Source organism: Rhipicephalus microplus, chromosome 1 (genome assembly GCF_043290135.1).
Source record: "Rhipicephalus microplus isolate Deutch F79 chromosome 1, USDA_Rmic, whole genome shotgun sequence".
NCBI classification, from domain to species: Eukaryota; Metazoa; Arthropoda; class Arachnida; order Ixodida; family Ixodidae; genus Rhipicephalus; species Rhipicephalus microplus.
The window spans coordinates 98,072,712-98,093,696 of NC_134700.1; the positions used below are offsets into that span (position 1 = coordinate 98,072,712).

Genomic DNA, 20,985 nt, shown 5'->3' on the forward strand with positions numbered 1-20,985 from the left:
TGTCGCAACTCTGCTAACTGTCAGGTTGGCAGAGTTAGAAGTATGTTTTGCTGCGCAAGCATCTGGCTTGCTTACACCTTGCAGCCTTCGTAGTGCTGAGTGGAGATGGAGTATAGTTACAGTTACAAGTTATTGAAAAAAGGTAACTGAGTAGACTCTCAGTAAGAGAAATCTCTTATATGGAACTGCTGCTCACACCGAACAACTGCGTCTAATATAATTGGTCTTGTACTTAGATTCTGCATGCCCGTTCATCTCTTGGTAAATAGAACTCCTGTTTAACAAAGGCACTCCTCTGTAACACCACCTAACCCAAAGAAATGCTTTTGGGGTCCCATCTTAAGAGAATATGTTTAGAGGTCCTCTGCAACATTTTTTTTCTGAGTAATTCTGGCTGAAAGTATATAAAAATATTTTATTCAATTTGCACTTAGACTTCTATATTTGAATCTGATTTACCCTCAAAAGTGCCATTCACACAGCCCTAGTAAAAGTGTTTCTTCTGCATGAAAATCTGACAGCATGCAAGTTTATCACACAGCGCATTCTAGGCATCTTAAATATAAAGAGTATCGCAATAACATACCCTAGCGATGACTTCAGCAACAAACCCAAGGCTGGAGGTACATAGTCAGCCACTATTGAATGTGCCGTTACCATGTAGTCCTCTGAAGTGAAAAAGAAGAAAGAGAGCACATAGAATCATGCACATTTCAGGTACGTGTGCCAACAGAGAAAAGCCGAGATGCTATGCCAATACAGTTAAACACGGTTATATTGAACCCACATGTATGGAATTCTCGGGTGTATCGAACTCGCAAGTTATCCCATCGAAATTCCTTTGTAAAAGTATAGAAATTCGCACGTTTATATCGAACGGTATCTTTAATTACCTTCGTATATATCGAACGCCGCACGAGCTAAAGGTGCGCTTCGATACCCCCTCCCCCACGATCTCCATGGCAGCGCGGCTCCACGAGCAAGTTGGAAGGCGCGCTTTGGCACTTGCAGTGCCAGGCGATCTCTGCGCCTTTTCTGCACGGCACCGCCTCCACCAAAACTCGTAACGCTGGAAAAATGTAAGAGCGAGAGGGTTTGGACTGCACAATCTATAACTTGCGGAACGGCTTCTTTTTTTTTTTCTCATTGTCTCTCCACGCTTTTTTCGCGTACCCGTCGGCTCGAAGAGCAGGAACGAAGGAACAGACGTCCCCCTCCTTTCGCCTTTTCTTTTATTTTTTGTTGCTGTTTTGAGAGTTTTGATCACCCAACCACAGCTCGCACCTTTCACTGCTGCCCTCGCAGGTGGAAGTCGCCTTGCGAGTGCTTTGTTGCTTCCGCTATCGCTTCACCTACGTACCATTGCATGAGCAGCATTTATATTTTGCATGCGTAATGTGCAAAGCCGCTGCAAACTCCTTGAATTGTCGACTTCCGTGTAGCTATGGCGAGCATCAAGAAGCACAAGACCCTTGACTGCGACGAAGTTGAAGGCTTTTCAGCGTGTTGAGGCGGGCGAGAAATGCTCGACCGCCGTGGATGACTTCAGGATACCGCAAAGCACTCCGAGTACCTTTTTCAAAAACAAGGCAGACAATTAAGGCAAAGGGGGCAAAGCAGGAAACGTTGGGAGCCTGTCATGTGTGCGCTTCTGCCCACGGGAATGTAGAAAAGGCACTATATGCCTGGTTTTGAGAAGTGCGCGCGAAAAACATTCCGGTGGATGGCCCAATGCTGATCGCCAAGGCAAATTGGTATGCCCCTGCACTAGGTGAAACAACTTGGCCGACAGCAGTGGGTGGCTTCACCGATTTAAGCAGCGCTACAACATTGTTGGCAAAGCCAATTCTGGCGAAAGTGAAGCTGTCAGCGGCCAGGACATCCAGCAGTGGATGACGAAGGAGTGGCCGGAAATCTCCGCGAAGTTTTCTCCCGCGGATATCTTGACGTGAAGACGGACACGGTGGTCAACTGCTGCCGCAAGGCAACCTTCAAGACAGTGGAACTTGCGGAAATTGGCGAAGACGACGAGCGCACAGACGACACGCTCCGTGAATTCTCATTCCGCCTCCCGACAGCAGTTATACATGAAGTGTCAGCGGACATCTTTGTGGAAGCGAACGGCAATGTCCAGGCCGACAGCTCATGTGACGAGGAAGATCGTCCGGACGAGGCGCTGGCTACACGCGCATACTCTGCTGCTGAAGTAGCAGCAGCGTTCGGCACCATTCGCTGTTGTATTGGTCACATGGAGGGAACCGGGCTGCCGCACCTGAACAGCCTTGATAAGATCGAGACTAGCGTCTTCAACATTTCAAAAGCAAAGAAGCAGGCCAAGATTAGCAATTTGTTTCACGCAAATAAATCATTATGTTGCGGCGTGTGTGCAGAGTTCGCATTATTGAATGCAGCTATTGTAGGTGATGATCCGCTACAGGCAAGCTCTTGGAGCCTCCATTTTTTTATATCGAATTTTTCATATATCAAACTAATTCGCGATCCTCTTCGAGTTCGATATATCCGTGTTCGACAGAAGTACAATGTTTTCTGGTTAGCCACACAACCACGCAGATTCAATTCGAAAAACCTATGGAGAGAAAAGACAGTAACAGCAATTGCGAGCTTAACAAAAAAAATTATTCTTAATGTTTAAATAAGGATTCCTTTGCAAAAAATCTATATTAACGCCTGCTGCCTGTACCATTATTTGGCCAACCCCATAAACAAGCCAAAGGTACAAGCAGCACATGCTGCTCACACGGACTTAAAGGAATTGCTAACAATTTTTTCCAAGTGATTATCCAGTGACCTCAGGGTCGAGCCTGTTGCCTTATGAAAAGATTGTTGCAAAAGTTTCTTGAATCCATGAGCAAAGTTACAGGGATTTGTTGCATGCTTCAAGAGCTTTTATTCACATTTCATGATTCTCATCCTTACAAGCGTGCTTGAAGCTACACATAGAAGGATGGCACGGGGGAAAAAAGTTATTCTAGAGCGCATAATGACCTTGAGTGCGCAAGACAAAAACGCGATCACTCCCTCCCGTTGTAATGCCTGTGCAGGAGCGTGGCTCACTGTGTAATGTTGGCAGACTGTAGAGCGCAGCGCCAGAACACGTCAGCACTCCGTAGCAAGAAGCACATCTAACCCAAACACCTTTCTGTTGATTTATGCCGGCGATATGCCAGTTGCACACCGTTTGTTGTTCTACGATGTCGAATATGAGTGTAGTACTTGTGCTTATCAGCAGCTCATTGGTGTCCAAATGCCTCAGTTTTTACGCACTCTAATTTGCCACCGCATTACATTGGTTTTACAACGAAGACACATAACGAGGCTTTAATGCACGCGAGTGGTCAAGGCACCTCTTCATGCCTGACATGTCATCATCATTATCATCAGCCTGACTACGTCCACTGCAGGACAAAGGCCTCTCCCATGTTCTGCCAGTTAACCCGGTCCTGTGCTTGCTGCTGCCAATTTATACCCGCAAACTTCTTAATCTCATCTGCCCACCTAACCTTCTGTCTCCCCCTAACCCGCTTGCCTTCTCTGGGAATCCAGTTAGTTACCCTTAACGACCAGCGGTTATCCTGTCTACGCGCTACATGCCCGGCCCATGTCTATTTCTTCTTCTTGATTTCAGCTATGATATCCTTAACCCCCGTTTGTTCCCTAATCCACTCTGCTCCCTTCTTGTCTCTTAAGGTTACACCTACCATTTTTCTTTCCATTGCTCGCTGCGTCGTCCTCAATTTAATCTGAACCCTCTTTGTAAGTCTCCAGGTTTCTGCTCCATAGCTAAGTACTGGCAAGATACAGCTGTTATATACCTTCCTCTTGAGGGATAGTGGCAATCTACCTGTCATAATTTGAGAGTGCTTGCCAAATGTGCTCCACCCCTTTCTTATTCTTCTAGTTACTTCAATCTCGTGGTTTGGCTCCGCGGTTATTACCTGCCCTAAGTAGACATAGTCTTTTACAACTTGAAGTGCACTATTACCTATCTCGAAGCGCTGCTCTTTTCCGAGGTTGTTGTACATTACTTTCGTTTTCTGCAGATTCATTTTAAGACCCACCTTTCTGCTCTCCTTGTCTAACTCCGTAATCATGAGTTGCAATTCGTCCCCTGAGTTACTCAGCAATGCAATGTCATCGGCGAAGTGCAGGTTACTAAGGTACTCTCCATTAACTCTTATCCCTAATTGTTCCCATTCTAGGCTTCTGAAAACCTGACATGTACTCGTGCATTTATGCTTTTGCGATACAGTCTATACGCCGAAGAGCACAATTTACACGGAACAGCTTACTTTGCAAAACATCAAAACTACTACACATAAGATATCTTCTTCTATTTTTGTTTGTGTTCTTGAAAAATCAGTTTCTTGATGTTCTTATTTTGTTTTAATACAAATTGTATTCTGCTTGTATACTTTCTCCCATTAGACCCCCTACTAGCCTATGGCTATGGGTCTAATCAGTGTTGTGCATTTCATGAAATGTAATCATAACAACCTCAATAAAATGAAATAAATCTGGTGAAATATAAACCTAGGTTTAAAAGCACTGAAATTAGGGCAACTTGGTCTATACAACTCTGTCTTTGGTTACTCGTCTGTTTATGCGCTCTAAATACCACTACGAACTTAGGTGCAGTTGCTATAAAATGTACTTGAATGGGCACTGTAAGGCATAGAGTGGTATGACTAAGGCAAAATGGCCCGAACGGTGAAATTGGACCACCACAGCCATTAACATGTGTACGCACATGCACCATTGTAAATTTTTGAAGATGGCATTAAAAAATAAATCATTCGCACCAGTTTTAAAAGTTGATAAATGAGATGTGCCAGGCAACCAAGCCCGCAATGTGTATTTGATTTATTGGCTGGCCGATATGATTAACATTAATGGAAAATATTGCCAAATGCTACTCTTCCGCGTGTGCTTTGCACTGTGTTTTGTATCCCTTCCTTTGTACTATTGTTTTTCCTGCACCACCGTTAAGATGAGTTATCAACTTGCCTAGCAGCCCGTGCTTCGCAAGCATGCTACTCATAACTCTCCTACAAAGTGAAAACACAGCCTAGTGCCATCCGCCAGAATGCAGCGGAATGCAGGTTCTAATGACTCTATACTGAACAACTGCAACAACGAACCCCTGAAAGCAGCGCTCAATTTTTGGCACAGCCCTAACTTCATTCGAAGTAATTTTACAATTTCGGCACAGCTTGGCACAGCAAGTTGAAAATGTCGCACTCCGGCACAATTAGCCCAAATATACTGTTGATGGATGAATAATGTTCTAAAAAGTATCCGAGGTGAGATTGTACAATACTAAATGAATGCAGCACTTATCAATGCAGTGGTTTGTGGCAAAGCATGGCCCCTGAACTTTAATCGAAGCGCAGGATTCTTGCACTTCCCTCACATGTGAATGATGTTATCTCCGCCTATCTTACCACGTGGCATGTTCTAAGAGCAGTTTTCTTTTTTTTTCCAGTCATCTCTCAGCTTGTACCAGCAAGAAGCTTGTAAGAAAGGAAATTATCACACGAACTAGATGAACTCCATTTGCGCTGCATTATTATCCCCAATTCTAACAAAAATAGCCAATTTTTTTTTTTAATCATAGACTTTTCATGTGTCTCTGTTCCTCTGCACAAATGAATTTGCTCATACTTCAACTACTTGACTTGACGAGTGCCACCATCTACACTAGGGCGGTAAAGCACCGAGACAAAGCCGTCGACTGCAAAACACAAAAAGAAGTATCACAGATGAGCTCCTTTGATAGGAAAAGAGGAGACGCTTACCATTTGTAGGCCTGGTGTCACGTTTGCTCCTGACCAGAGCAGCAGTGACACATGTTGCACCAACCTGGATGTCGGCTGACTCGAGCGCTGCTGCCACGGCCTTCACCTTCTTGGTAAGCCAGGCAATGCACTTAGACTCATTGTAGCGGTACACTCGGTCCTCACCCAGCTCTGCATTTGTACAAGCACAAATGGGTCAGCCAGACAGAAAATTAGGTAAAAGTGGCAATGATTCACTGTCTTATGTTGGATCTTTTTTTAAATGAAACTTGCTTGATTTTCTGTGGCCTTTTGAGGCCCTATATAATAGGGAAACACAGACAAAAAGTTTGACAAAATTGAAAATTCCACAGTTGAAAGGGTCAATTTTTTTCGTGTGTGTGTGAACTGAACTGCCTCTCCATGTAAGGTATCGTAAATGAGATACCTTGCATAAAGCCTGATGTCAGAAGTTTGTATTTTTACAGAATGTACCTAATACATCTTCGAGGCCAAGCAAACATAACACAATAAAGGGATAGACATGCCCAGACCTGCTACCAGCATCACTACAAGTATAGGAAATTCTTGACTGATTCAATACTGCAAATTAAGGCAATATAAAGGGCAAGCATACCTTTGATGTCCGCAACGTGTCGCAAACGGCTGCTGCAGGAATTAATGACACTCAGAAGGTTAGGATACAAGTTGTCCTCCACAAAGTCCTCCAGTGGCCGAAACTTGTTACTCTGTCACAAAAGAGCATGGGTAAATAAGGATGACAAAATAGGTGCAAGTCATCCGTAAGAGAAAAACCCCTTTTAGAAAGAAAACATCCTTCCAGAAATAATGCGTACTTACAGCTGTTTGAAGTGTAGTGAAAGCGAACCTAACACAATGTTAAAATCTAGTGGTTGAAACAGATACTCTGCACCCATTCTGCCTGGCAAACTATGCCCCCAATGGTGTTATGGGCTATGGCCCCCTAATGAAACAGAGGGAGGAAAATCATAAATTAAGTATACACTATTTCTGAAGTGGCAGAAGTGGCTCATATGTATTAGTTGAAATGACAATAAAAAACCTTCAAAACATGATAAACAATATGTGAAAATGGTATTACAAGTGCGAAATATATTTGACGGTTACCTTTTGTGAGACTGCTTATGCTGCCTATGTTAAAGGGGCCCTGAAACACTTTTTTGAGTAACCATGGAATGAATTCACTGGAAAAGCGTATTGCCTCACAAGTTCAATGCCGTAAAAATTTTAAGAATCCGTCCAGTATGAGCGGAGTTACAAAGATTTGTCACACACTGCAATCGCATTCTCTCTTCTCTCATCCCGACGAAAGCGCTGGAAGCTAAGCAGGAAGGGATGGGAGGCTCAAAAACAAAAAAAGGCACGCGCGCCTTGTAACCTTGAGCCCTTTTTCTTTTCATCGGATTTGTGACTTTTTCGGTAAGATCGTGTGACGGCCTTTCGCGGCGATTCTTGTAGCAACCGAGCCCGCCATGTTCAAATCAGCCAATGGCTGATAGATGGGTCATCTACGTGTGATTTTTGGCCATATTCCGTGATTTGTCAAGGGAAGAGAAAGCAATTTTTAGCCGACTTCGATAATTTATTGCGAATTCCAGGCCGCGTGCTGCACCATACCATTTGGCTCGCTTGTTCTCGGGAGCCTCTACTACTGATCGGCAGCGTTTTCTCACCATGCTCAAAAAGTGTTGCAGGACCCCTTTAATAAAACACGAGCTGAGAAAATTAACTGCTTAGCTGTGGTTGTCATACCCTGCAAGCAAGAAAAAAAAAAGAAAAAGCTTTTCTTTAAAGCCAGCAGAACTGGTCACACATTGTGACAGCTATGAAGCTTGACCTCACGGCCGGTGACTCATCGCCTGAAGACCAAAAGTATATATGTAGTTGCTAAGATGTCCCACGAACGATTTATTGCTTGAACACTAATAACGATAATTATGGAAGTTTTACATCCCAAAGCCACAGGATGATTGTGAGGAAAACCGTAGAGAAGGGCTTCATAATTTCCAATCCCATGGAGTTCTTGAAAGTGCACCTCAATCTGTTATTGCTTGATTAGACACTGGTCACTGGGGTGTCAATTAAGGAAGCATGCCAAGCCACTCAAAGCAGTTTTCAGTACAGATAAAAAAAAAATCAGTTATGATAATAAAGTTTCTTAGTTCAATCATCCACTACCACACTAGCACAACAGTTTTCTTGTTATGCCTAGCAACACTCTAAATAGACAGCAATGACGACAACTCTGCTTAGTTATCCATAATACTCAGTCATTGAAGCTGCCTGAAGGCAAGTGAAGCCATTTCACACGATCGTGTGCATAGAATGGAGTGAATTCGGAAGCATCAACACTAAATGCAATTTGAAGCAGACGCCCAAGACCGTCACGTTTCATGAAGGCTATACAAACCACGGAAACATGGCAAAGTCAAATTTTGAACACCGTGACTATGTTAAAACGCTGTGAGTCATTTAGCATATCATGCATGTGCGTTTCGAACTTGCTATTTCTTTTGGCCCACTAAACTAAAGCTTCACTTGAGCTAGAGGAGATAACTTGCACTCAATTTTGGATTCAACAAAGCCTGTGAGCGTTACAAGAGCCACATGGTCAGCGCATTTAAAAACTCATCACGTATTGATTGGGTGGTTTGCACAGCCAGTGGCATTGCCAGGTACTAATAAATTTATGGTTAGTGACGTTAGCAAGGAGTACCGATTTGGAGCAATGCCTGGAGCAGAAAAAAATTTGCATTTTGAAGTACTTAGAAGTAGGTAAAACCTGGAGCAGCTGAGTTCACATATGAGAGTACATTAAAAAAACAAGTTGCACTTACACACCTGGGTAACTAATACGAACTCTTGTGATGAGCTACACAAGTATCTGGGTCATTGAAACTTTCATGGAAAATTGCTTTCCAGAGCACTCATTATTTCACTAGATTATTCAAGAAGGATGTCATGCAATTGAACATCGTAGAATATTTGGTGAGCAGCTTTTCTTTCTGACACAAGCTAATAAACGGAATACTACGTCAGTAAAATCATATATTATGAATTACCATTTTAAAAACAAATGTATGGTCCTCACAGTACATGCCTCCTGCATGAATCTATCAACATGATATTAATCAAATATATTTATATTAACAGAACTCACAAACACTGTCACATACAACTGTGCCTCAATACATGAGCATTGGCAGGATTTTGTATGGGTGGACAAGAGGCATCTTTGCATCCCTTTAGGCTGGTATCCATGCCTCAATGCTAAAAATTCATACGGTTCCTTCATATGCGTTTTCCAAAGATCAAAGCTTGCCTCCTTTTCTTCCAAGTCGATTCAACTGAACCTTATGATTGATTATTGAATATTGCCTTAAAGGGCCACTCACCAAGACCTATACCAAATTTTAGTTAGACAGTGGAAGTAGTTGGGTGTCCGATGAGGAACATTTTGCCACAAATATTTTTTGAATCGGTTCATCAGCAGCTGATAAAATGGTTTTTTTGAAGCGGCGCAAAACGAGAATGAGAGGAGGCAACTTCAAAACCTTGCCGCTCCTCCGCGTAGCCTTCGCAAGTCAAATATCTCTCCCACCCTCTCAGGCATCCAACTAAGAGGTCACGTACGCATGACGTCCCCGAACAAGTCCAACACCCGAGCACGCGAGCGGCGTTTCCTTGTTGACCAGCGTTATTTTGTGGTCTTTTGCCTGTTTCTGCGGGATGGTTTGGAAACCCTGGCTTAGACGGGGTAGAATGGATGAGCACAATGAGTGCGCGAACGCGTAGGAGCGTTCCACGGCGGTCGTCTACTCGATGTGCTGACCGCGGGTATACGAACGCATGCGAAACGCCAACACATTGGCCCCGCATCTCGTTGCGATTCACGGGAGAAAAATGGAAAAAAGATGCTCACATTTCTTTATTGAATCTAACTATTTATCTAGAGCTTTATTAATTTCTTCAAGCAATAAATTACATAATTTACGCATGCCGTGTTAAATAATTTTTGCCATGTGACGTGCCAATGTTTCCAACATCAGAGCATTGCCGTGTACGTAGGGCCATTCATACGTGCACCTCATCCCCTCATTCTCTGGAAGTGCGCCGTCAGAAGGGAGGGGGAGCAGCATTCATCTTGAAATTAGACCCATTTCCACGGCTCGTAGCGTTGCAAATTCTGGCAGACATGATCATGATCGCCTCGTCTACGCATTGCGCTTGTCAGCTCAAAATTGTCAAGCCTAGTGAGTGGCCCTTTAATCACATGGCGTGCGACACATGAAACGAGCTACCAGCAGAATTTCATAAACAGATTATGTCAGCCAATGATGCACCGCTACAGCTGATCACCACTCATTGGCCTAGAAGTCCCGAGCCTCTGCGGAGAGCGTGTTTTACCATCAAACCAAAAGAAACCACAAAAGCTGCAGAAGTGGTCTGAAAATTCCTCATGGCGTCATGGCTTAATCCAAACGAATGCATAGGCTGCGCATACTTCGATGTGGCGGTGGTGCGAGTGTGGTTATAGACACCACCACGCCTGAGAACCGGGCGTAATTTGGAGCTATTACTGTATATTTTATCAGGAAGGTACAGTAAATCTAATTTCGCTCTTTTTTTTACAGCTGGCCCCATGGTGCAATAGCTATGCTCATAAATGCAGCTTTTGGCATACGAGCAGAAAACTGCACAAGGTCTGCCGGCTGACGGCCACTGTCCTACATGGTTGACACTTGCGGCTGATGAATTATGGAAATGGCTTTTTGCAACAAACATGTGGGCACATTGACACACACTTTATGACTCACAATGTGTTATTAACACAATGACGACAGCTTTGACATTACACATGAGGCCGACTAGCCTTGGGCTACAGTGCAGGCTTACTGTTATGACTGCCATTCCGCAGCACGATTGATGCACGATTTTATTTTGGGAAAATTTCTAAGCAAACATTGTGCATCAGATGCTTTGCTTGTGTCTAGGCACCACTTTACACATGCAGTGCTAAAAGAGTAGCTGTAGGGTGAGGATGTGCTGCGTTTATCATAGCAAATGTAGGTCAGTGGCTCATGCAGCAGGTACTGTCATAAGTTCCTTATCAAGTGACATGGCCTTCGATATTAAAGATGAAAGATTAAGCTATAAATAATGAAGGTGACACGCAAATTTCGGTGGGCGAATAAAAGGCACCACTTTTCCATTCCACTTGTTATGGTATTTTCTGCCCATTTTACATACAAAGGCTCAAGTATGAATGTGGCTGTAAAGCCACAAACCTAGACTCCAGTATTTGCCTTCAGCACATTTCCAGCCAAGCAATATCAAAGCTACTTATGCTGTCTTCATAATTATCGTTATTCCAATATATATACAGTCCAATCCTTTTATAAGACACTGATGTAAGAGACAAATGGGTATACAAGACATGTCTGTGCCTACCTTGAAACAGGTGTTGGTAAGGAAATGCAAACGTGGTACCCTGCTTGTAAGAGACGTCTCATATTAGATGAGAATTGTTGCCCTGTGCATGTCTCTTATAAGGGGTTAAACTGTATATTAATTTCAACCAGTGTCCTAGCTGTACCATGCATACAACTTCAACACGCCGTTTCTTTATTTTGCAGTTACGTCTTAAATATGGTCGCTCCAAATGTACGAGTACTGAAGAATTCACTTACTCGGAAGAAATCGATGGACTACAGTGCAATGAGTTAGCAATCAGTTATACATAGTGTTCCCATGACCTCGCAGACAGGTTCTTGGTGCTGGGTGCCCAGACAAGGAAGTGACCTGGACTTTTCATCTCATTAGAGAAGGTCAGTGCAGGGCAGGGCATGCAGTCACTCGGTCCTCGCATTCTTTTGTGCTTCCCTTCTACTTTTTTCTGTTCGCCAGCTGCACCAAGAGTGAATACAAAAGGAACGCGAGGGGCAGCGGCACTAGTCTCATGTTAGTTTCTTGCTCCGCGCATTCGAGTAGGAGGGTACATGGTGTCTCAACCAACAGATACTCAGACATGGCAGCCATGGCAACGTCAGAGCACATTATGTACACAATGACCCCACAAAACTGAACCACAATCATTTACGTTCAAAACATGGATATCTACCTTTTGCAAAAGAGCAACAGCAAAGAAGAGGGGATCCATGGGAGTGGCAACATACAGTGACCCATCTGTCATAGAGAGAACATGTCACACATAGTCCCTGCAACAGTCAAGAATACAGTATGCAATCTTGACACAGAGATATTAGGCACACCTTCAATATTGGCCAAACCACTGAGAGATTGTGAACAAGCGTCATCTAAGAGACAGACAAGAAAATATTTCTGTAGTTCTGCACAGCGCGAACTAAACTTGCCAGTGGAAGGCAAGCCTAAAATACTGAGCAATGCAGGCATTGCGTTGCTTCAAGTTCAAACTTAGTATCACGTAGCTAACCCAAAGTCATGAATTCTATTCTTCACACAAGAAAGTTTTGCAGAGCTCATGGCGCTAGCTTAGACACACTATATTGCCATGGCGTGCCTCATCCACATTGAAAGTGCATCGCAATCATATATCCTGCATTGCCTCTGCTATCACTCTATGAAATCTTGAACACAGTCCAATTTTTTCAAGAATAAAAAAATGTGCCCGCCAGCTGCCTTACGCATAAACAACAGGCAGCATTATTCTTACCAGCAAGGGAACACTGAATTGCTTTGAGTAAAAAGAACAAAGCATAGTTATGCACAAATCTAAAAAAAATCATGAAGAGTTGGTTGCACATTATCTGTGTAAAGATATGTTATACCTGGCTCCACAAAGTCTTCAACAATCCAGGATCCACGCTTCTCCTTGAATTTGACTAGCTCTAGGTATTCACCCGAGTCTGCTTTCAGGTACAGTGACGATGTCTCTAAAGGAATAGGTGGAGGATTAGAGTACATCAACTGTGATGCAAACAGCATTTTAGAAATCGTCTTCAACGAGAAAAATATTTATGAAGTGCCACAAACTGACCTAATCTATGAAGGAAAAGATTCCATGCACTTGAGCATGAGTAATTGTGTATAAGATGCCACTAATGAAATTAGCATTGGGACAGGAAAATTGTATGTTATCAGAACAATGCCATCCATTAATACAAGATCAGCCTACAATGTTTTAACAGCACTTCACTATTCCACGTAGCCTGAATAAAAGCTGTTCAGCAGCAGGAAACCAGAATTTATCAAGTAGCTAATCATAATCGCCAAGGGCAGTATATTAAAACAGGATATGCGAATGCATAGGTGTAGTACATGCTGGCTCATTAGCCAGCTGTACTTGTCGTGGTACAGAGCAAAGTCTTGAATACCAATGTCACTGAACATAAAATGTTACCTGTTTTTGGATGTGGCAGTGGCACGATACTGTGTGTTTGTTCGTCTTCTGCTGCGTATTTATCTACAAGGGGAAAGAAGGAGCGGTATAATAACTGCATTTTTTTTTTCAACCTGTACTATTTCGAAGACATGTTAGGTATAAGAAAGGCTCCAAACTGGCGATTTCATGCTCGGATGTTTACATGCGTGCGAGGGATTCCAGCAGCGAACGGTGATGTAAGCTCTTTCGAAATGCAACTAAGATACGTCGTAGAAAGACTGCGTGCATGTTTTTTTTTTTAAGCGACATTTTTCACAGCATGCGTATGCCGTTTATTGCAGACAAAAAAGACAGGTTGAAGTAGCATAACCGCGCGACAGCGATGTCCCCCCCCCCCCCTCCCGCTTGTCCAGTAATCACCACGACTGAGAGCGCCGAGTCCAACAGTGTCACCAACTAAAGATCTCTCGAAAGCATACACCACTTTTCAGTTAAAATCAAGATAGCTCTTGATGGCCGATCATCATTCATCCAGCCTCGTGCAAACTTTGTGAGAAGTTAGTAATCACACGATTCGAAAGAGAAATCACAGCGCAAAATGCGCAACCGATTGTCCTCACTTGGCAGCACGAAGAACCTCAGCGGCTCCTGAGAGCCTTCCGACGTGGTAACGTCACCGTTGCGCGGTCTAGGCATTGCCTATATAAGATGTGAAGAAAATTCAAACGCAGAAAACACAACTGCGCTGACGCCTCTGCATTTAGCGGGAGCAATCAGTTAAATGCGTGCCGCTCTCACGATCGCGCACGCACCATTTCCGCGGGAAAGCGGGATACCAGTGTTGCCTGTTCTTAACTCGGCTTTTCAACCGAAATCGAAACTTAATGTAGACAAAAGTCTTTGCGTTTCACCAAAAAGATAAAAAAGGAAGGCCTTTTGGGATTTTTTCGTGTTATTCTCTAAGACGACTTGAAGGTGAAAACCATCACAGTTCAGCCGGGATACTAATTCTTCACCCCCTTTTGTACACCCATCACACCCATCTAGAAGCTTCCGGCGCCTAACGTGGTTTAGCGCTGCCTCCAGGATCGGAGGCGTTGCAAGCTTTCTGCGCATCACCCGGTTTTTTTAGCGAAAGCTGTTACGAGATCACAACAAACGTTGCTGTCCACCGCCGCCACCTGTGTCCGTAACCACCATCACACGAAATAAGAAGAAAATGAATGAAACCCACCGAGGAACAACTGGGATTCAAACCCCGGTATACCTGCATGCGTGCCAGACCAGTATTCTATCACTGAGCTACGCCGGTGTATGAACCACCGCAGCAAAGTGATCCAAGGCAAGGTTCATATGTAGAGAAAGGAATCGCACTAATGTGCGTAATGAAGCATTTCAGAACAGCAAAGGAACAACCTGTCGTCACACAATCCAAATTGCGTAACGAGGGGGTCGTCGAATGCTCCGACTCCCTAACAATAGCATTAGGTATTATTCTTCATCATTAGCAGCCGCAGCATAAAAAAACTGCACAAAACTCCTTTCATGTAGCGGGTACCACGCTTGTCCAAAGAATAGCTACTACACAAAAATATTTGGCAGCGTCTCCTGGGTAGCGCGGCGCAGCAGGCAGACCACACAGAAGTGGCTTCTGCGTCGCGCAAAATTGACGTCGCTTAAAAAAATTACTACCTAAACCTATTTATTTGTATAAATTTTCAATGTATAATGCGTTAAACCTACAAAAATTTTACTAAGCAGGTGTTTTAAGAGTCAATCAGTCTACATTTTTTTTATGGCAGTGTCTCCTGCGCCGCGCGGCACAGCAGCCAGACCCACACAGAAGTGGCTCATGCGCCGCACGAAAGTGACGTCACTTTACAAATTGCTTCCTAAAGCTATTTAAATGTATATATAAAGTATTAATGTATAATACGTTAAACATACAAAAAAATTCATTAAGCAGGTGTTTGACCAGTCCATTAGCTTATTATATAGGTTTACGCAAAGAATGTATAAAAATGATTCTATAAGGCCTCTCTTCCAGCTTTCGCTGGGACAGCTGTTGCTGCGCGGTCCGCGCAGGCCTGGCGGATTTTGGGCACTACTTATTTTGGGCACTTAAGGCACATTTTGACCAACATTGGTTGGTTGGTTCTTCCTTGAAGTCTTGGCGCAACCAACCATGGTTATAATGGCCATAAAACGAACGGTACCTTATTTTATAGACAAAATTGTTATACAAGTCGAATACGTTTATAAATGGCTGTTTTAAAAACGAACACATTGGGAAAATAAGAATAAAATTATAATAAATAAAGAAAAAAGCTCAATAAACCAACAAGTTTGAAAGTGAAAGAAATTTATGTTTACGTTTAAGATTATACTCATTTTGTTTCCCTAAATTGTATAAGGCTTCGCAAACGTGCCTGTCACTAAAGTCCTAGCTCTTCAGCTGCTCCAAACGAAAGAACAAGTGGAAAGAATAAATTTAAAGCCATCCTATGGTGACGTTCTTGAAGCAATCTTTATTTTTGATTTATAAGTAATCTGCATCCTAAAATAAATTGATGCAGAGATTCAGTATCGTTGCAGGAACTCGGCATCATGCTCTGCTAATTGATTTCCTCCCTTCTACAGGAGCACCATCGGTTTTAGGTACGAAAGTATTTCTTAGTCGGGCTGCGTCAGGCGTCTGTCGGGATCCGTCCAGCGCCCTTTCCCATGACAGTAGCTGTGGGCGCGCGTGCTTATCTCACCCCTAGCAACCAGGGCATGTGGCTCGAGACAGTGTAGGAGAGCGTAGGTGCAGTGCTTCGCCATAAAGCCCCTTGAACTTCGTTTTAGGGGTTTACTTCGTTGCTCCTTCTCTCACCATTCTCCCTCTCTCCTTCTTGCGCCCCACTTTCCCGTCTATTCGCGCCTCACTCTCGACCGCTCGCTGGATGGGTGCCACGAGGCTGTTTTTCACGCACCTCTCGTGTCGGTTCGTGTTAGTGCCAACCCGATGACAGAACCGTCATCGAGGAACATTATACGAGACCATTTGTGCAAAAACAGACCACAAACCCTCGATATAATAAAACAGAAGGAAAGGAATATTGATAATAAATGAAACCAGATAATGCGAAAGAGGTAAAGTTAATTAGGCTAAGGAGCTAACGGCTAAATACAAACAGTGCTTCAATTCACAAGAAACAACAAACGACGGTCACCGTTCTGTAGCGAGGCAGGCGCGGACAACGAAGCTTCATGCGGCGAAATGCAGTCGGGTCACGGTGTATCTTGGAAGACAGGTATCATCGGTACACCTGAGGTCAGCACCCCGTCATCATTCCCCTTCCGATGCTTGGATGTGAAAGCAGGGACGGATGGGAAGTGCCCGGCAAACACCGGACGAAATGCCTGGCCAACGCCTGGCGACGAGAAGCCCGGCCAACGCCAGACGAAATACCTGGCCAACGCGAGACGACGACCAGCCCGGCTCATGCCAGACGAAATATATGCATGGTATAACTGTCAGTTCAAGCGCACCAATAAACAGAAAGGAAGAGAGGACAAGCGCTTGTCCTCTCTTCCTTTCTGTTTATTCGTGCGCGTGAACTGACAGTTATACCATGCATATCCAACTAGCCGAACTTTCGATTCTGTTACGACATATATGGCCAACGCCTGACGGAATACCTGGCCAGCGCCAGGTGACGAGCAGCCCAGCCCACGCCAGACGAAATGCGTGGCCAACGTCAGGCGACAAGCAGTCCGGCTCACGACCGACAAAATAGCTGGCAAACTCCAAGTGACGTGTAGTCAGGCCTACGCCAGACGAATTACTCAAAGAGTGGAAGAAAAGAAAGCTGTTTCAGTCTCTCGTTCCATACAGAGTGAAAATGAATTTCACTCTATATGATGCTTTGCGAGAGTAGAAGAACACTTTGAAGAGTAACTTGGCCTTTTTACTTTTGCACTACCCTCCGCAGTTTTTAGAGTCTACGTGAATGTACATGACGACACTAACATACATGTATACGTTCATACGTGACGGCTATGGTAACGGCGAAAATCTACAGAGTGTCCAATAATTGTTAACGCAATGACCAAAAAAAAAAAAACTACAGAGAAGGCTTCAAGCACAAAGAAAAAATAATTGTTGTGTCTTATTTGAAAGATGTAATATCAAAACATACCCCCACTCACCCACCCTTATTTTTTTCAATTGTGAACAAGCAGCCAACGAGGCATGCTAGTGTTCTACAGGCCTACTTTATCTATTTGAACACTACCAGCACTGGTTGGTACCGATAAATGTTGACTAGCCTTGGCTGAGCGACGACCAATTTTCAATAGCGTAGGTTAGTTAATGTTGCCTAAATAATGACTAACGTTGCTTAGTGCTGGACTAAATGCGGCCAAATGATTGCAAAAACTAGCTAGTATTGCCTTCATGATGTCTCATGGCAGCTAGTATTGGCTCAGTTGGGGTAAGCATTCACAAGTTAGTACCCAAAGTATGCTAAATTTGTTTATGTGATGTTTCAACAGGAACACATCTTTTAACCCCTCTCGATGTAATGTTGCTCGTACATATGCATGTACACCCTGGAGCGAAAAGGGGGGGACCTTAAAGCTTCTCCTTTAAAAGTTGAACGTGATAGTGAAATTCGGCCCCTAGTGCGCCCTTCAGCCACTCAGTGCATACTTATTATAATGTTTTGTTAGATACCCACACACGCACGCACACACACACGGACGCAGTAGATCGTACCAGCGCGCACGCACGAATGGTACATACGGGTTTTTGATCTAAAGCAAGAGTCACATGGCCTCCAAGATACACGTTGCTCGCTCGCCATCTCGGAGGTCATAAAGAGTCTCACAATGCTTCACAGATAGCAGCACATTATCTAGCGTTTGCTGTTTGCTTGATCTACGCTTCTGGAAAGGCATGATATGTTTTCCGATAGATGGACATAGTTGTGCATTTTTAGAGCCGTTTGAAAACTCCTGTTTGTTTTTCGCGGTGATGGCTGCACTATCCCAGCCTTTTTCGACCTAATTTCATGCTTACCAAATGCGCCTACAAATCGCCGAACGGGCTTGTTTTCGTTGGGACACCTGTTGAACAAAACGCGTTAAAAGGGCCCTAAAACACTTTTTGAAGTAACCATGGAATGAATTTACTAGAAGAACTTATTGCCTCACAAATTCAATGCCGCAAAATTTTCAAGAATCCATCCAGTTTGATTAGAGTAACAAAGGTTTGCCGCATGCTGCAATTGCACTATCTCGTCTCTCGTCCCGACGAAATCGCTGGAAGCTAAGCAGGGAGGGGGCAAAGAAAATACCACGCCTCGTGACCTTGAGCACTATATTTCTTCTTCGAATGGGCGGCTTTTTCAGTGTGATTGCGTGCGCACGCGTGGACAAGTGGCGGCCTCCCACAGCGATCTCTGTAACTTGCTTTTTGCTCACAGAGGCACAGACTATTTTTTTTTTTGCTCACAACCAACAGGGCCGACGCCAACAGCACGATTTCTGTGACACGAGCTGTGTAACGCTATTGCGTTAAACGTAAAAGTACACTGACCACAGGAGCACGCGCTGAAACCAGCGTGTGACCCGTCCAGTGTCAAGCTGCCTGCTGTCTAAAGCCCCGCCCTGACAAAATTCACCAGAAAAATGATCATGCAAGTACGCAGTTCACAACTAAGGGGAGCAAACGGCAAAAATATACGGTTCGTAATTGTGCAGCGAGGGTCAAAAGTTCCTAGGCCACTATCCCTTGTATTCCTACGGGAGCATGACCTGGTAACTTTTGACCCCCCCCCCCCCCTACCCTGTACATATCATTCCGCCCAAGGGCGTACGTTCAACCTGATTTCATTCCGTTTTGTCTTGTATAGTTCTATTTTTGTACGTGTTAATGCAGGCAGGTACTGAAGTGGGCATCTTGTTAACCTTATTTTATATCGATAGCTCTTAAACGATCGCAAGAGCCGTTTTTGGCACCGTAGTTGTTCGCTGCGGCCGGCCCTGGCGTCCATAACCGCTATCGCATGAAATAAACAAAAACAAAATAGGAGATAATATCCAGAATAGATAGAAACTCAACCCCCCGCCCCCCACGTGCTAGTCCAGTTTTATGACACAGAGCCACACTGGTGCTTGAAATACTCTGCAAACAAGCATTATGCAGATCACATGTCAGGGAAGGAGAGGATGATTTATAAGATTAAAACAATAACCGTGTGTCACAAATTGTAAATAGCAAAGTGAGTGGGTCGTTTAACAATTTCAACCCATTACAAAAGGCTGAGCCAAAACTCTTGATCGTCATCAGCCGCCGCATCTACAAAGTGCACAAAATGCATTGCAGGTGTGTAGCGGTTACCTCGCTTCTATACACACAATAATAAATAATGGCTAAATGGTTGCTTGCCTACTTCACAATAATTATGGTAATTATGACATAATGAGTGCCATGCAATTGTACTTGTAGTAGTTACTCAAAAAGTGTAAAGAGCTCTAGAAAGGTCGTTCTTCAAGCTTTCGCTGTGACTGCGTTGTGTATCCCGCCCAGGCCTGGAGTTTCATGTCACCAAAATCATTCTACGCCACTGTGAGTAATGTACGTAGGGCAAGCTTGATTTACCTGCAGCATGAGTCTAAGACATATATTGAGTATTTATTGACACCATACTCTAACAGTAAACAAAACTCACACATAAAAAACAGGCTTGGTTTTTTTATTGACTTCATAATTCATCTTTTTTAATGACTTCATCATTCATCTTTTTTTAAGAACTTCGTCAATTTTTAATAACTTCAATGATGCTCGCTTGAAAGAGTGTATAATGTAGTCGAGTTTATTTTTGACTCTGATATCTTTTTCGTAATGACCGAGAAGAGACCATCGGGGATCATTTTATTCTCAATTGAAAACTGAGAACGGAACGACGCTCTTCAAATTTACGAGGTTGGCTCATGCTGCGTTCACTTGACTGATGAAGTGATGGAATGGAGAAAGAAAGAGCTAGTGGTATGAGCAACAGCATACAAAAGAAATAATATAGATGCGCAGCGACAAGCATGTGGAGGCATTATTCGTACCATCTTGAAAGAGACGAATCATCCTAAATGCAGACGTAGTAAGGCATGAAATGGACAGAGACAGCCTCTCGAAGACACGGCTTCACTACCAAAATGAGCACTGCTGATTTTTCCTTACCTTCCCCTCTCGGTAGTCTCGCCTGTCACATGTGCACATCACAGTTTAACGAGCTGATAGGTCAGCGGCGAGTGAATGTTCTTGAGGTCCTCTCTCTATACTGTGCCACTAACGCCAAAGACATAAAATATACTTGGGCATTGTGCGTCGCTTTTCTGGAACACTGGACTTAGCTGGTCACTGAACGCCTCCGGAACATAAGACACGATCGTTCAAAACAAAAATATGGTTTTCCTTTATAAGGCACGATTTAGACTGGCGGCTGAGTCAGTGTAACCGGAACTAGTTTTGCTTCAGTTTGCACTGGAAGACACGTGAATGCTGCCCACGTAATGAAGAACGCGCAGGATCAATAGTCCAAATTTATAAATTATGTTGCTAATTTACGCAAAGTGCTAAGAGCACCTGCCGGATTTTGCGTTTTTATCATATAATGACTATATCCAGAAATTGATTTGTCCAATCGATATTAGTATGACCCGGTAACAAATTCTCATCAGATGATGTTCAAGCGCTGCAGCCTTCCATTCATAATAAATGGAACATTTTAACGTCGGTAC

The 20,985-nt window shown here is 43.7% G+C and overlaps 1 protein-coding gene across 1 annotated transcript in view; it reads right to left on the minus strand.

Annotated features, from left to right (window-relative positions):
- LOC119185176 (ribonuclease H2 subunit B) overlaps window positions 1-14,025 on the minus strand; it is a 31,519-nt gene extending 17,494 nt beyond the window's left edge. Inside the window, exons 1-7 of the mRNA XM_075886003.1 lie at window positions 13,821-14,025; window positions 13,219-13,281; window positions 12,647-12,751; window positions 11,959-12,023; window positions 6,433-6,544; window positions 5,817-5,987; window positions 587-668 (exon numbers count right to left, since the gene is read on the minus strand). Coding sequence (XP_075742118.1) covers window positions 587-668; window positions 5,817-5,987; window positions 6,433-6,544; window positions 11,959-12,023; window positions 12,647-12,751; window positions 13,219-13,281; window positions 13,821-13,896 — 674 coding nt within the window. The 5' untranslated portion in view covers window positions 13,897-14,025. The remainder of the gene's footprint in view (window positions 1-586; window positions 669-5,816; window positions 5,988-6,432; window positions 6,545-11,958; window positions 12,024-12,646; window positions 12,752-13,218; window positions 13,282-13,820) is intronic.
- Between the last annotated feature and the right edge of the window lie 6,960 nt (window positions 14,026-20,985).